At 43.0% G+C, this 15,031-nt stretch overlaps 1 protein-coding gene across 2 annotated transcripts in view; it reads left to right on the top strand.

Annotated features, from left to right (window-relative positions):
- atxn1a (ataxin 1a) overlaps nt 1–14,711 on the top strand; it is a 114,819-nt gene extending 100,108 nt beyond the window's left edge. For both annotated transcript variants that reach the window (XM_082520936.1, XM_082520937.1), the window contains 2 exons: nt 507–2,854; nt 7,619–14,711. In XM_082520936.1, the coding sequence (XP_082377062.1) occupies nt 1,016–2,854; nt 7,619–8,215 (2,436 nt within the window). In that variant the 5' untranslated portion in view covers nt 507–1,015 and the 3' untranslated portion in view covers nt 8,216–14,711. The remainder of the gene's footprint in view (nt 1–506; nt 2,855–7,618) is intronic.
- Nucleotides 14,712–15,031: the final 320 nt, after the last annotated feature.

The raw sequence follows: 15,031 nt of genomic DNA on the forward strand, positions 1-15,031 counted from the left end.
AGCAGGGTCTCTTTTCTTGAAATTGCAGTTACCCATGACTGACCTGTGTTGCTGTTATTCACATTGTTACATAAAACACCTCCATATCTACACAATCTACAGGTCACGCTTGTTGCAGTGGGCTTTTTGTATTTGTTAGCCTCCTAATTCTCATCTTTGTCACCTTTTTAGAGCTGTTACTTGACCTCCCGAATGTCCTGCTGGCTTATTCTTCGTAGTTCAAAACGTTGTCCTTTTATGGATTTGTTGGTGCTAAAGTGTTGTTCCATTGTTAAATTTGTTGTTGCAGAAGTTGTTTTGCTCAGACACATTATTAACCTGTCTGTCTTTATAGGTCTGTAGATGCGCTGCATTCACTAGAAGGGATTTTGAAAATGGCTCTGTCATTATAGTTGCAGTCTTGCTGAAAAAAAAGCACAGAATAAGAATTATAAAGTATTCTCCTATTCATCAGTTAACGAGCCACACCTTCTCTAACCATCTATTTTTTCCTCTCTCTTCCACAGGATTGTGCTGCGTGCGGGCAGACTTTCTTTCACAAGGAGATGATTCCTCATGAAGTGCGACGCACTCGGCCCCCCATCGTCCTCTGCGACAGCGGCAGGTTTGACGTTGTGACGCTCTCCACCTCCACGCTGAGCTCACCCATCAGTCGCTAAAGATCCCCGGACGGAACGGACCGCCCTTCCCCCTCCCCTTTTAACCAACCCTCCATATCGTCATCCCCATCTTTAATCCTTCCTCACCTGCTTGTTAGGGCCTGGATTTTTTTTGTCAAGAAAAGGCCTTGGGTGAAGTGGATAGAGAGGGAAAAGAGACAAGATTGGGGAAGTTTCATTTTGTGGCTAATTAATGTGAAATAAAGGACCGGACATCAAAAAGTGAGAAAGCGAACAAAAGCGACAACGAAAGTGAAAGAACGAGGAAGCAAAACAAGGGAAAAAAAGAAAGCTGTAGTCCAAAACTCGAGGAAGGATAACGCAAGTATAGTTGAGGGGCGTGAGGTGAAATCAGCATGAAGTCCAACCAGGAGCGCAGTAATGAATGTCTGCCCCCAAAGAAGAGGGAAATCCTCTCTAGCACGCTACCATCTGAAAATCGCTCACCTATCATGCCACCTGCCACTGAGAGCCAGCGCTCAGAAAACATGACCTGGCTCGCCAGTGTGGCTGGTGGGAACGAGAGCAGTGTGGGTGCGCACCGTAGCTCCAGTCACTCTGACGGATCGCAGTATAAATCTCCCTCCTCCATATCAGACTCTTTGACCTCTGCCTCCTCACTGAGGGTGGTCTCATCTCTTCCTACAGTGTACACATCCCACCTGCCACAGACCACAGTTGGAGGAGCTGTCCATTACACCCATCTGCCTCACAATATGCAGTTTATAGCCTCACCTTACACTGCCCCATACAGTTACATCCCCTCTCAATTGCTTCCTCCTCCACCTCCTCCCCCCCTGTCCTCCTCTTCCTCGGCTGCACAGAGACCCTCACACACAGAGACGGCCTCTGCTCCTTCACAGGCCTCCAAGCAGGACCAGCAGCGAGCATCCACAGGACGTACCTCCATGCCTCCTCCTTCTACAGACCCTGTCCCTCACCATGTTCAAATATCAACATCCCCACGGACTGTGCCATCATCCCATCACCAAGGAGGCACTCACCTTTCGCCCCACTCAATGTACCCTCACCATACTTTGGGACACAGCATGTCTCAGGTGGTGGTGCAGTATACGGATGGACCCACCAGAAAAGAGCAAGGTGGCTCTCAGAGACCCAGAGAGCTCCACAATGGAGAGCTGGAAAGGGGCCGGCGGTATGCCGCGCCACTCGAGTCTAACATCTCCAAGTCAGGGAGCAAATCACGGGATGCCACATCCTCTTTGTCTTCCTATGAGGCTCGACAGATGGTTCTGCCAACAGACTACTCTCCGCATGATCCATCAGGGCTGAGAACCTCTGTCATGTTAATGCCCAACAGCCATGGGGACCACCAGCTGGTACCACCCAGAGCCAGCCCTGAGAAGGTGACAACTTCAGCCCCTGCACACCTGGAGAAAAGTGGCAACATCATGGGCAAGCCTGTCAGTCGTGCTCCATCCTTATCCAGCACCACCTCCTCTTTCACATTTCCACCCCCACTAAGTGTAGACAGCCTGAAAGCTGCTGTCAGCACACTGCCACCCCAGACCGTCATCCAGACCACCCACAACGCCACAGAGCCACTCTCAATGGGGCTCTCTTCCACCAGTATCTACCCTCAGCAACCTATTATCGGCTATATTGCAGGAGGCAGTGGTAGCAGCTACCACACCAGCCTACAGCAACACTTACTCATTCCAGGCCCCCAACCGGTCATCATCCCTGTCAGTGGAGGTGGAGTCACAACATTGGAGCCTGTAACCTCCCATGTTACATCATCTACCCAAGCTGCACCTTTTCCTACTACACTCCCACATACGTACATTGCCGCCACCGCCCCCAAAGGAGAAACTCTGGAGACCCACACTGGCTCATTTCACCAGGATGCCCCAGGTGCAGTGGTCCAAGCCCAGCTTCATCTCCCCATTGTTCCTGCTCCACCAGGGCTGGTGGCGACCTCCGCCGCACATCCCCCCTCTAGTACGGTGCTGCCTCCCTCGCTCCCCCCATATTTCATCAAAGGTTCCATCATCCAGTTGGCTGATGGCGAGCTGAAACGTGTGGAGGATCTGAAGACAGAGGACTTCATCCAGAGTGCTGAGATCAGCAGCGAGTTGAAGATAGACTCGTCCACAGTGGAGCGCATTGAGGGGAGCCACACCTCGCCCAACTTTGCTGTGGTTCAGTTCTCCGTTGGTGAACACCGTACACAGGTGAGGGAAAAAATCTGAAACATTTAACAGACATCGCAGATTCAGGAGTCCAGTATCGCAATCACACGTTTCCTTAATCAGTTTATCACGTACAGGGGTGTTTTTACAATTTTGAGAAACTAGCTTATTTGCTTTCTTGCTAAGCAATAGCATCGTCTTATCTTACAAACTTTAGCTGCTGGTTAGCTTAGCATGAAGTCTCCTCTGACTAACAACAAGATTCTTAAAATTCACTGCTCTAGCACGTAACCTCACCATGAAACTGTGATGTGTTCGCCTTTTTTTGCAAAGGAATTAAACAAACAAGATAGAGGTAGAGCAGGTCATTTGCTAATCGAAAGGTTCCCCGTTCCTTCAGTCTTTCCCAAGACACTGACCCTGATGTGTTTACTGATGTGCGAGTGGGTGCTTGAGAGGTAAAAAGTGCTCGAAGGAATAAAAAATTACACTGCTGTGTGAATGTGTGCGAATGAGTAAATGCGACTTACAGTTTAAAATCACTTTGAGTGTTCGCTCTTTAGCAGCAGAAAAGTGCGAGTAGTGGTAGTAAGTAGCAGTCCATTTATGGTCTTAAATTTAATGTGCTGATTAAAGTTTATTTGTGTTTACCTTCTCACACAGCTAGGATATTTGTTTCCCCTTTGCATACATTGTTTTAATGTTTGTAATAATGTGATTTAATAATTTCTCAAAATGTTCACATGTGGTTTCACGATCTTTACAGAGCTCTGTTTGCATGAGGTTGTCAAAGTTTGATTTATCTCATTCATGCACACAAACATGTAAATGAAAAGTTACTCGGTCCTTTGGCATTTTCCAGGTGGGACCGAGGTACCAGCACACCTAAATCTAGTATGTGACTAATCTAGTATCCTTCAGTTGCTAGGTGTTTGTAGGTTTTCTTTATGTACTGTCTATTTTAAAGCCTTCCACCTCATTTCAGTCGGATTGATGTCTGGGCTTTGACGAAGCCTTTCCTTAAGCCTTCATTTCTTCTTTTGCCACCAGTGCTTGGTAGATTTGCTCCTGTGCATTAGATCGTTATCCTGTGCAGAAATATTCAACTGTGGGTTAACTTGAACTTTGGTAAAGGTGACTTTATGTTATCTTCATATCTTCATTCATTAATAGGCAGATGTTTGGCTCTGATGTTTTTCCCCTTCCACTAAAGTTCTCTTTTTTCTTTTATCTCTTTCCGATCAGTCATGTGCAATTTGACGCTAATAGTTACCTGCAGACCCCGAGATGACATGTTGGTGGTCTTTTTTTATTTTTTACATTTTTTTAGTGGTTAAATTGTCCTTTTTTGGGACATTTGTTTACTTCTTTTCTTTTCTACTCTGCCACAGTTAAATACAAACATACTTGAATCTCTCATTAACATTGATTATTGATTGTTGGGGTTTCCTCTATATTATTGTAGAGTCTTTACCTTATAGTATAATATGTGCCTTGAGGCAACCCTTGTTGCGATTTGAAGCTGTATAAATACATTTACATTTAAATGTGAATTGCAGCAATCTCTTAATATCCGATATTATGCCACAGTTTATCTTTCGGGTTTTTATAGGAACACTTGCGCTCACGTACACTCATGCAGCCTTCGCCCTGTCTTTGAGGATGTGCGTTGAAGCCAGTTAATCTTTTTCATCTGTCCATGCTGCGACTCGTCCACCCACACAGCACATCTCTAACCATCTCTCTCGCCCCCAGCTGCTCTTTGATGTCGTACCCCACAAAAGCTGACCATCTTTCAAAGACTTCTCTTTCTCTCTTGTGCTCCTTCAATGGTTCCTAGAGCTGGGCGATATGAGATTTTTTCATATCACGATATGTTTTTTTTCATTTCAGGCGATAACGATATCTATCACGATATAAGCCAAATAACTATATTTGTAAGATTTAAATGTGCCGTTGCTCACAAGTAAAATGTGAAATAATCAGCAGCTTGTTTTTATTTAAAATTCAAATTCAAATTTTTTTTTTATTTGTCACATACACAGTCATACACAGTACGATATGTAGTGAAATGTTAAATATTTATTTCCCATAATAAGTTCAACAGGGTAGATGTACTTAAGGAACATGAGACTTTTTCAGATAGATAAAGGCAAATATTGCAAACTACACAAAAGGCAGCCGCTAAAGCGTTTAAGTTTCAAAATAGGACAAACGAAACAGACTAAATTGTCAATTCCACTTAGAAACAAAATATTAATTCTAAAAATAAATCTTAGTTTGTTTTACAGAAGAACAGACAAAACTGACTAACTTTTGTCAATATCAAATAAACTGAGAACTAAAAGGAAATTCTCAATCTCTCCTTGTTGTATAGCTGAGCTTTTCAAACAGTTTTAACAGTTACTTTAGTCTGACAAAAGCCGAATGACGAATTAGCGCTTCCAGTCAGAGACTGAGGCTACGTCCACACGTACACGGGTATTTTTGAAAACGGAGATTTTCCATTTTCGTTTTAAAAAATAATCCCGTCCACACATAAAGGCAGAAATGAAGGAAAACGCTGCTATGAACATGCCAAAGCAGCAGGTTGCGCTAGATTCCTAACCGTGCCTAAATGTTGGCCAATCAGAAGTCTAGAAGCCTCGGTGGGAAAAAGTAAACAAAGCTGGGGCATAGAAGCAGAACCGAGTCGTATGTGTGGAGGGACAGTAACTGTGTGTATATGTAAGCATTTAAACACTGCAGAGAGTAGAATTAACAGTAACAGTATTGTAGAAATTCATTTCACCGAAACAATAACGTGGCGCACAGTGTGACGCATGCACCAGTTTATTGTATTTCCAGACTTGCTTTCGGCACAATTTACAGTGCACGCTACTCTGTTTTTTGTCAGACTTGAAATAGCCGAAATACCTTCACACTACGGAACTTCTATGGCTCTTCCGTTTGACAATCTCTCCGGCATTGGAACCATCATCTGTTTTCTCTTCGGTCACGCTCGGTTGATTTTTCTTGTCGGCACACTCATTTCCTCCATGCGCTGGCTCCATTACCCGCTGGCTGCTTCCCAAACAAACACACGTGTGGCTTGGCACTTGTGCTGTACGTAACAAGTCACGCGACGTGACGCTGCGGCTGTGATTGGTTCGGCTCTGCGCTACTTAATTTGGATTGGCTGACCTTTTTTTTTTTTTTTTTTTTTTTTGAGGACAAGAGCGGCGAGGTCTATCGCGATAGCTTAATTTCTCTATCGAGTAAAAGTTATATCGCGATACATATCGTTATCGTTCTATCGCCCAGCTCTAATGGTTCCTCTTACTTTTTTCCTGAGCGGCGGTTATAGCTTTGAGTCCACACTCAGAGAACTTACTCCAAGAAGTCAAAAGTTATATAATACAGGAGGGGAAAGTGTTGCCTGACGTAAGATTTGAGATTTGGTACTTGTCACGTCTTTCGCTTGTATCCTTCTTGACATAGCTCTCTTTTCATTTCCTCCCTCTTCTTCTTGTCCAACCTACTCTCTCTTTTTAAACTTGTCTTTTCATCCCCATCTTAGAAGCTTCCTCCACTTCCATCATCTCGCTCTTTTACGGTATCCTATCCCTGGCTTTGCCTTCTTTCGGATGTTTCTGATGTTTATTTTCCTTCTCCTGAGCCTGCAGCCGATCTCTTTTTGTCATCCATTCATTCTTTTTATACATTCAAACACTAATACAGACCCAGTCAGGGCTTTAAGTCCACAGTTTAAATCAGAAGTGAAAGAAAAATCACAATTATTGCATAAATATCTTTTTGACTTTGCAGAACACTAACAGAAAACGTTTGTATTTCTTTCTAACTTAAAGTCTTAGAAGACAGGAGCAGCTGGATACCCTTACTGCTTCTTACTGCCTTACTAAGAGCATTGAATAGCAGCCATGTGCTGCTAATCAAACACTCTTGATTAACTGATGATCAGCAAGTGTGAGCACCTCTATGAAAGTAGAAGTTTTGGAAGTTTCTCACAATAATGTGAGAGACTCTGAAAGTTGTACAGAGAACAAGTTATTGCTGCTAAAAGTGTTTCTACAAGCTACTGAATCCTGGTGTGGACCTCAGAGTTCTGTGAAAACGTCCTTTTTCAGATGAGAGTTTCAGGTCTCAAGCTGACACCAGTATTAGTAGTATAGCAGTGTAGTGTTTTCAGTATTCGTCATGACAAAAAGGTTCACAAACAGTAAAGTAATATGCAGCAGATTTTCTCCATGTTTTTTTAATAATGTGTACTTAACAGGGTCAGTGTTATAGGACATGGTGTCAACAGGAGGCCGCAGAATTTCAGATTTCAGTTTAGAAAATGGCCAAACAGAGGCATGGCAGGTTTTCCTTTAAAGCTTTTCTCAAATAAAATTCAGGACACTGGCTGCTGTCGTGCTGCTGGGCTAGTCTGGGAACTGGGTTACATTCAATTTCCTGTATTTCTTCTTCTTTCTTCTTTTTTCTCGTTATCCTTTTTTAGACACTGCGTTCTTATCGAAGCTCCAAAACTGAGTGGAAAATAATGTTAAAGTCATGAACTTTCATAATTAACATGTTAAAACCATGGTTTAGTTCATGCCTTGATTTTTGGACCTGAGATTCACAAAGAAAAAATTCCCCATATTCCAATCTAATTTCCTGAAGGAGCTTTAAACATTACAGCTTTCGGCTCTACGTGAGATTGTTTAGTTTAACAAAATCAAAAGATCAAAGTGGATTTTTTTGTGAAACAACAGTATATAATGTAAATAAGGTATTCATTCGTTTGTCCCCAATTCTCTTTAGGTGAGCGTGGAGGTCTTGTTGGAATACCCCTTCTTCGTCTTTGGCCAAGGCTGGTCTTCATGCTGCCCGGACCGGACCACCCAGCTTCTGGAGCTGCCTTGTACCAAGCTTTCTGTAGGCGATGTTTGTATTTCACTCACGCTCAAGAACCTGAGGAACGGATCTCTGAAGAAGACTCAACCCCTGGAGCCGGCCGCCCACGCCTCTGTCCCCTCCAGCCACGGACACCTCAAACCCCCTAGAGCTGTGTCGGACGCTCCTCAGAGCTGCAGTGGAGGAGGTCCCAGGCACAGAGAGCGGGAGAATGGCATCAGCCAGCGAGGGAGTGGGGAGAGTGGAAATGGAGGTAGAGGGATCTCCGGTGTGGAAAACGGGGATCTCGTGTTTGGGGAAAGAGTTTCCAAAGGTCAGGTTGTCGGCAGTACAGAAGCTGGCTCTACTAAGCCATCGGGAAGCAGGAAGCGCAGATGGTCTGCGCCCGAGGGTCGAAAAGTAGAAAAATCAGAGGAGGAACCACCTTTGACCCTTCCCAAACCTTCCTTCATCCCTCATGAGGTGAAAATCAGCATTGAAGGAAGGTCAAATATTGGCAAGTGAAGGCTAGCAGGACTGTTAACAACCCATGAAATAAAAAATAAACACAGCTAAAAAGATTCTACAAAAACCCCATAAATGTCCACGGTGAAGGTTCATTCGTCGTGGTTTTGTTTTTTTGTTTCTTTTTAGTTCACATCCTGTACTGTAGCGGTAACCTTACCCTACACCTTACATTAAGTCCATGTAGTTTAACACCTTTATGTTTTTTTTTTAATAGATTGATTAATTATCACATGAGCAATCTGTGCAGTTTTGGTGATTTTCATGAGAAGATTTCTGGTGAGGGATTTCTGACCTGTGCGTTGAATGTTTATCGGTTGCTCTGTGGCACACGGTCGCGACATTCGATGGCTCTGCTTGGCCGGCGACACATTACGCTGAAATTTCCACCCTGATTGCCCATATGGAAAAGATATATATAAATCTTATAAAGTTTGTATCTGTCTTGTGTGAAACTTGTATGAAAAGCATATAAGAGTGAAAACGGATATAAGATCCCTTGAAAAATTATATAATGAAACTTGTATGTTTTGGATACTTACTAAAACAATGTATGAAAGTAATGAGAAAGTGGCCACTTTCATGAGTAATCACATATAAGTTTTTACTATTTCTTTTCCATATGGGTGGTTCACAGTCGCACTCTGTGACAGTGATGTTACCTGTGTACTCGGGCAGTAAGGCTGCCTGGATTCGCCTCTGGTAATAATGAAGGATTTGCGGGTAAATCATTAAAAATTTTCACTTGCTAAATCAGACCAGAAGTTAATATGATCTGATTGTCACTGTGTCATCCGGGCCTGTGGTTGACCGGAACCTGAGGTCATCGTGTCGATGCCCGTGTGCTGCACACAGTTGTGAGGGAACAACACTTACTCTGCTCAGTTTGTAGACAGTGGAGTCTTTGCTTTCATTTCATGTTAGTGTTTTTCATTTGACTTTTTTTCTTCTTTAACCCCTCATCTCCCATCTCACCACATAGGTTTTACATTTTTTTTCAAGATTTTTTTAAAACCTTAATCAGGGGTCCTTTTTAATAATCAATCGATCGCGCCTAGGTGGGTCAATGTTCATGTATCAATATGCAATGCCCTTAAGCAAATGCAAACACACTGGGTTGGTGAACCCAGCGTGTTTGCACTCGAACGGAGTCTTCGCATACGATCCTAGCGGTTTTGTTTGAGTTTTATTTAATGAATCACTTTAATTTTTCTTTACAAATCCTGAAAGGTCGCGTGAGGGGAAGCGAGAGAATCTCCACGTTAGCTCTGAGAGGGTCCGGATGTTTCAAAGCACTTAACACACCTGTCACTCTCATCATACAGCCAACAAAAAAAAACAACAAAAAAATGATGATGTTGTGTGTTTATTTACAAAGTACTGTATGCTCTTAGATTTTTTTCTTTCTTTTTTTAAAGACAAAGGCAGAAAGTAGCAGAAGCACTTTGTGAAAGGTAAAGAGGTTGTTAAGTAACGTGGGAGCAGATGTGCCATTAAATCACAGAGCAAGGGACAAATGTGAGAGCGAGAGGAGTTTCAGTTAGTAGGTTAGGGTAGAGGAAGTGAGATGAAGCGGGAGGTATCGCGGTTTTCGGCATGTGCGCGGCAGGAAAGTATCGGAACGTGTCTGGAAAGTTCGATTAAGACGGGAAAAAAGAAACAAGTCTTTGAAATATCCTGCTCAAGATCTGTTTTAGACTGAGAGCAACAATCAGAAGCTCACACCCACAGACTTGTGAAGGTCATCATATGTTTGTAATATGTGTGTGTATGATGCTGGTGTGTTTGCTCACACACACGCACGTGCTCACACAGACACAAAATAGTCTCTAAAACTCAATACGTACTGTACTTGGCAATCCATATTTAGACAGCTGCAGAGGCAAGCGTTTATTTTGGTGCATATTGTCCCTACTGCAAAGACACTAGTGGACTGACGTTGGATTAATGCACGCGGCACTGCTACAGTGCAGCTGTGCAGAAAAAAGTGCTCTGAGCTGTGTTTGTGTATGGGTGGGAGTTTGTATAAGAGTGTGTGTGCACTGTGTATAGGAAAATGATATAAAGACAACGCTAAATGTCCAGTGTTTCTACTTGGAGTCTTTAATTAAGAGAATCCTGCAATTTGCACATCAGGAGGAGGGAGTTCAGTCGAGACGCGATTTTTATTTTTTGTTTTATTTTATTTTATTTCATTTTTTTAAGGCCCTGTCCCAAAACTAGCCCTAGAGCCACATGACACACTGGAGGAGATCAGGGTTTTTGTTCCTAAACAGGCACTTGCCACACTGTAGAGGAAACGTTTCTGATCAACAGTTATGGCAAACATGTGCCTGCCTACTAAACTGAATTAAAAGCCGACCATTTCTCGGGTTGCTTAAGGAGAATATCTGCCCCTGCTGATTAAACCGGGGTGCCCAGAGTGTAAAGGGGGGCTAGGGTTCGCTTTTGAACACGGCCTGTGCTCAGCCAGCCAAAACTCATTTATCCCTTAGATAGCAGTTACCTCAACAGATGTGCTTGCGTGGTCAGTCGGTCGATCGTCCTCACGGAGTTTGGGTTTTTTCTCTAATATGAAAGCACGAGCCTTCGGTGTAATTGGCCATCCTTGATCATTTGGCTGATTCTTCTTCTTCTTAAAAAACCCCAAAACAAAAATAAAAATAAAAAAACAATTGGCCGGTTAGTTGTTTTTTTTTAAATCTATACCATGTAACATAGAGGTGCCATACAACATGTAAACATATCTCAGGTTTTGTGAGATTAGCTTTGACATGTTGCTGGCACAATGCTGTTGTTAGGGAGGCAGCGGCTTCCTGCAGGCATGTCTGTTGAGCATATCTGTTCCTGCTCAGCCTGTATTTATGTTTTATGGCTGTTGCTGCTTGCCTTTAGAAAAAGAAAAAATAGAGGCGACAATGTTTCAGGTGGTGGGAGTTTACCAGGGTGATGGCAGGATGGATGTGTATTCAGATGGATGAGGAATGGGTGGATTGGTGGTCGAATGAGCAGACAGACTGATAGTGAAGGCGAGTGAGTAAGAAGAGCCCCGAATGAGATTTGAAAATGCTTTATTTTTTATAATAGAACAGGGTTCTCAGATCGACACCCACACAGCAGCGCATTTTCATTTGGTCCTGTTCCTATTGAAACATCTGGTAGAAATAGCAGTAGTTATATGTGTGTGCGCATGGTTTGGAACCGCTGTGTGTGTGTGTGTGTGTGTGTGTGTGTGTGTGTGTGTGTGTGTGTGTGTGTGTGTGTGTGTGTGGCAGTGGTTTATAAATGTATGTCTTTTTTCTACATGTTTCTCCAACCCCCTTACCAACAAAAGGAAAAATAGACATCTGAACAAAACCGTCAGCCACTCAAACCATTCAGACTCTTACTGTTGATCAGGTAGATTATTATTAATAATAATAATAATAATAATCCAAAGCCAAGCGACGCTGTGGTTGCTTTGGTTACTTTAGAAAGCAATAGTTAAAAAGTATTCAGGCAGTCTCCTTGTATGCGAGTGGAGCGCGCGCTCGGCGAGTCATTCCACTCAAAATCTCTGCAATAAACATTTTAATAACAATCCTCCAGCACGACAACCAAAAACAGTTCTTTTTGCCCAGAGAAGAAGTACAATTTTCGTCTCATACTGCAAAAGGTTTGCAGACGTTAACACACCTGAACCCAGCTCACTCCAGGTACCGCAGTTCCCCTCCTCATGAAACTCATTTGAATCCTCAGAAATTGCAGTTGCAACACCAGTTGCTGATCTTTCAGGGAAGTTTCTCATATATGCAGTAACCCAACACAACCCCTGAAACCTCCTCTGTCCCTGCTGGTCAGTCACAAACACTGCTGTTACACTGTCAACGCTGAAGGCGAACCGACTCGGTGTGGCACGAAGCCAACCAGCAGACTTCTTTTTTTCCTCTTCGTTTTTTTGACTCCGCCAAGCTCTGCCTCTTTGCCACGACTCCCGTAGTGACCTCTTTAACTTTGTTTCAGGTACCCAATCATAGCCAGCCAGCCTCACGAGCACCTCCTTCTGAGGCAAAGCAATCTGTTTAACCCTTAACGACAACCGTTCGCTACCTTTCAGTGTGGCCTGATGCGGATATAGGAGGTCTGCCCTCCCAATTACATCATCTTTTCATATTCGGTCTCCTGTTCACAGTCAGCTTAAAAAGGCCACTGAGTTTATATTTTACTATAGATGATAACATAAATCAATCAGCAAGGTTTTTTTTTTTTTTTTTCCGAGGGTCTAGTGTAGTTATCATTTCCCAAGTCTTTCTTAAATCCCATTGAAATGTACCACAATGTGCAATACTTTGATTTTGTTTTCCCCCTCTTTACTGTGCCAAGTGTATGTAGCAAAAGTTCGACTCCAGTGTCTGATCCTCGTTAAAGGCTCGTGTATTTCTTTTAAATATCTGTTGACGTGTGTGTCACATCTGAGTCAGGATGTTTGTGAGGAGAAACAGCAAAGCGTTTTTCCTTTTTTTCCTCTCTTTCCTCTCCTTCCCTTTCGTCCTCGCGGCCTTCCTCAGTTGTGAGTCTGCACCGTGTGTCGTCGTGCGTGTAGGATGTATGCTTATGTACACCTGGTGTTCAAATGTGTGTGAGTGTTTGTGTGTGTGTGTGTGTGTGTGTGGGGGGGGGAGTGTTTTCTCCTCTAATAGTCTGTGAGATCATAAACCCTGACCCTCGACGGTTCACGGTGAGACCCACAGGAAAAAGAAACCTCATCGCTAGTGGGGACCACTTTTTTTTTTTGTAGAAAAAAAAGAGAAAAAAAAAGAAAAAGGAAAAAAAAAAGATTCTAAACCAACCGAAAGAGATGCACATGTATGTAGATGTAAAAAGACTTGATAATGTTTCAGCACTTTCTAATCCTGGGACGGGGCTCGGTCTAACCCCTCTCTTTCAGGCCGACGCCTGTCCCAGGGGTAACATTCATTCAAAACAGACAGAGAGAATGAGAAAACAAACAAACAAAAACTAAACGGGGTGACTATTGATGAATAAAAAGAGAGAGGGGGAGAGATGGCTCAAGTTTGCACATCACCTTGCCGTAACCTTGTGTTTTATCTGTCTGTGCTCCATCTCGCTTGGCGCCCGGCGCGTTCTTGGGTCCAACGGGCCGAGGTGTTAGGTGATTCCTTGGTTCTTTTCTACTAGGAAAACCCCTTTCTCATGGAAAGCGTCCCCTCTTTCGTTGCGTTCATCTTTTCCAGCGCACACCGCCAACCTGCCTGAACGGATAAATTCGGTTTCTTGATGTTCACGGCTTGGTTCGGTTGTGCGGTGCGGAAAGAGCGCGTGCAAACCTTTGCTTTGTTTGCATTATCTTTGGTGCAGGAGCTTTTTGTTGTTGTTGTTTTGTTTTTGGTCTCCTTGTAGCACTCAGTATAATGTCAGGGGACTTAAAACTATGTAGAGAATGTGTCATTGTTGAGTTTTTCAAGACAAGCGTCCTCACTGGAGGAACAGTGCTAATGTCATTTTTTTTTTTTTTTTTTAATTGGCTTCTTGCACAACTTGACAAATAAAATGAATGTTGGTGAGTGAGCTTTGACTTTTTTTGATCAGAAAAAAGGCATGTGTGCTCTTTGTTTCTTAATGTTTGTACTTTCATTTTGCGTAAACAAAAATGTGTTTTTTGGCACTTTTGTTGTGTTTTAAAAGTGAACAGAATTCGATCAGGATTCCACTTTTTTCATGAATTTATTTTTCTTTTCTTTTTTTTTGTATGATGTCTTGTCGATGTCCATAGCGCTGGATAACCAACTCAGGCAGAAAGAAGAAAAAAAAAAAGTGTAGAGGCCCACTTAACAGTTAGTTTCACACCAGTCAATTTGCATAGTGGGCTTTTTGATATGGGTTATAAGATATGTAAATTTATTACCTATAATTTGATATTTGAATTGATTTGATTAACAAATGTTCTTATTGGAAATTAACTATAAATTATTATGATATTATGTGTATTATGCTGGAGATGGCTTGGATTACTCTTTAGTGTACTGATCATCTCTGGGCGGCCTCTCTGTGGAAGGCGATAAAAACACTTCAGGACAGGCTGTGTGGTTCTTGACCTCTGACCCTGCCCACTGCCAGGGAGAGGGTGGAGTTGATCTGTCAGCTGTGTCCTTCCTGTGATCTGAACACTCAGCCCTGAGGCTAGCAACCTGTCTGTCAAGATGTTTCTCAGTTAACCTGCGTCACCACGTACTAAAGTGAGACTTACTGGCCTGTGAGACGGTGGCGGAGAACTGGACATCAGCGCAGACCTGCATGGACAGTCTGGCCTACAGGGGGGGCCACAGCAGTTCCCAGCCAACTTGTTTGTACTATATTGTACTCACCAAGTCCCTGTGTCTCACCACCCCATTTCCTCTATAGCAATGGAGAAACCCTGTTGGTGTATGTATTTGACATCTGTACAAACGCACCTCTTTGGAAAAACAAAATGAAACCTTGACATATCTGGAACAAATGGGCAATTTGTGTTTTTCTTTGAGTAGCAATGCATACGTGAACAAAAGATCTGGATATCTGTACAGAACGCAGCTACTGTGATTTCACCCAGTGCTGAAATTGGTACCTTTTATAATATCTCCCTCTAGTGTTTAGTGGGCTACATAACACCTGCCCTACAGTTTTGAGCCTTTCTGAAGCTTTGGAGTTATGGAAGTGCTTGCTCTGTCTAAAAGCCACACTGCAACCAAAAAGCTGGTATAGAAGAATACAAAATGAAACATGGTACTCAAACAGATTAATATTTGTAGCCCCTGAAGGTTATGATTTTTGCCTCCT

The sequence above is a fragment of the Aulonocara stuartgranti genome, assembly GCF_965226115.1.
Source record: "Aulonocara stuartgranti genome assembly, chromosome: 22".
In the NCBI taxonomy this organism is placed as follows: Eukaryota; Metazoa; Chordata; class Actinopteri; order Cichliformes; family Cichlidae; genus Aulonocara; species Aulonocara stuartgranti.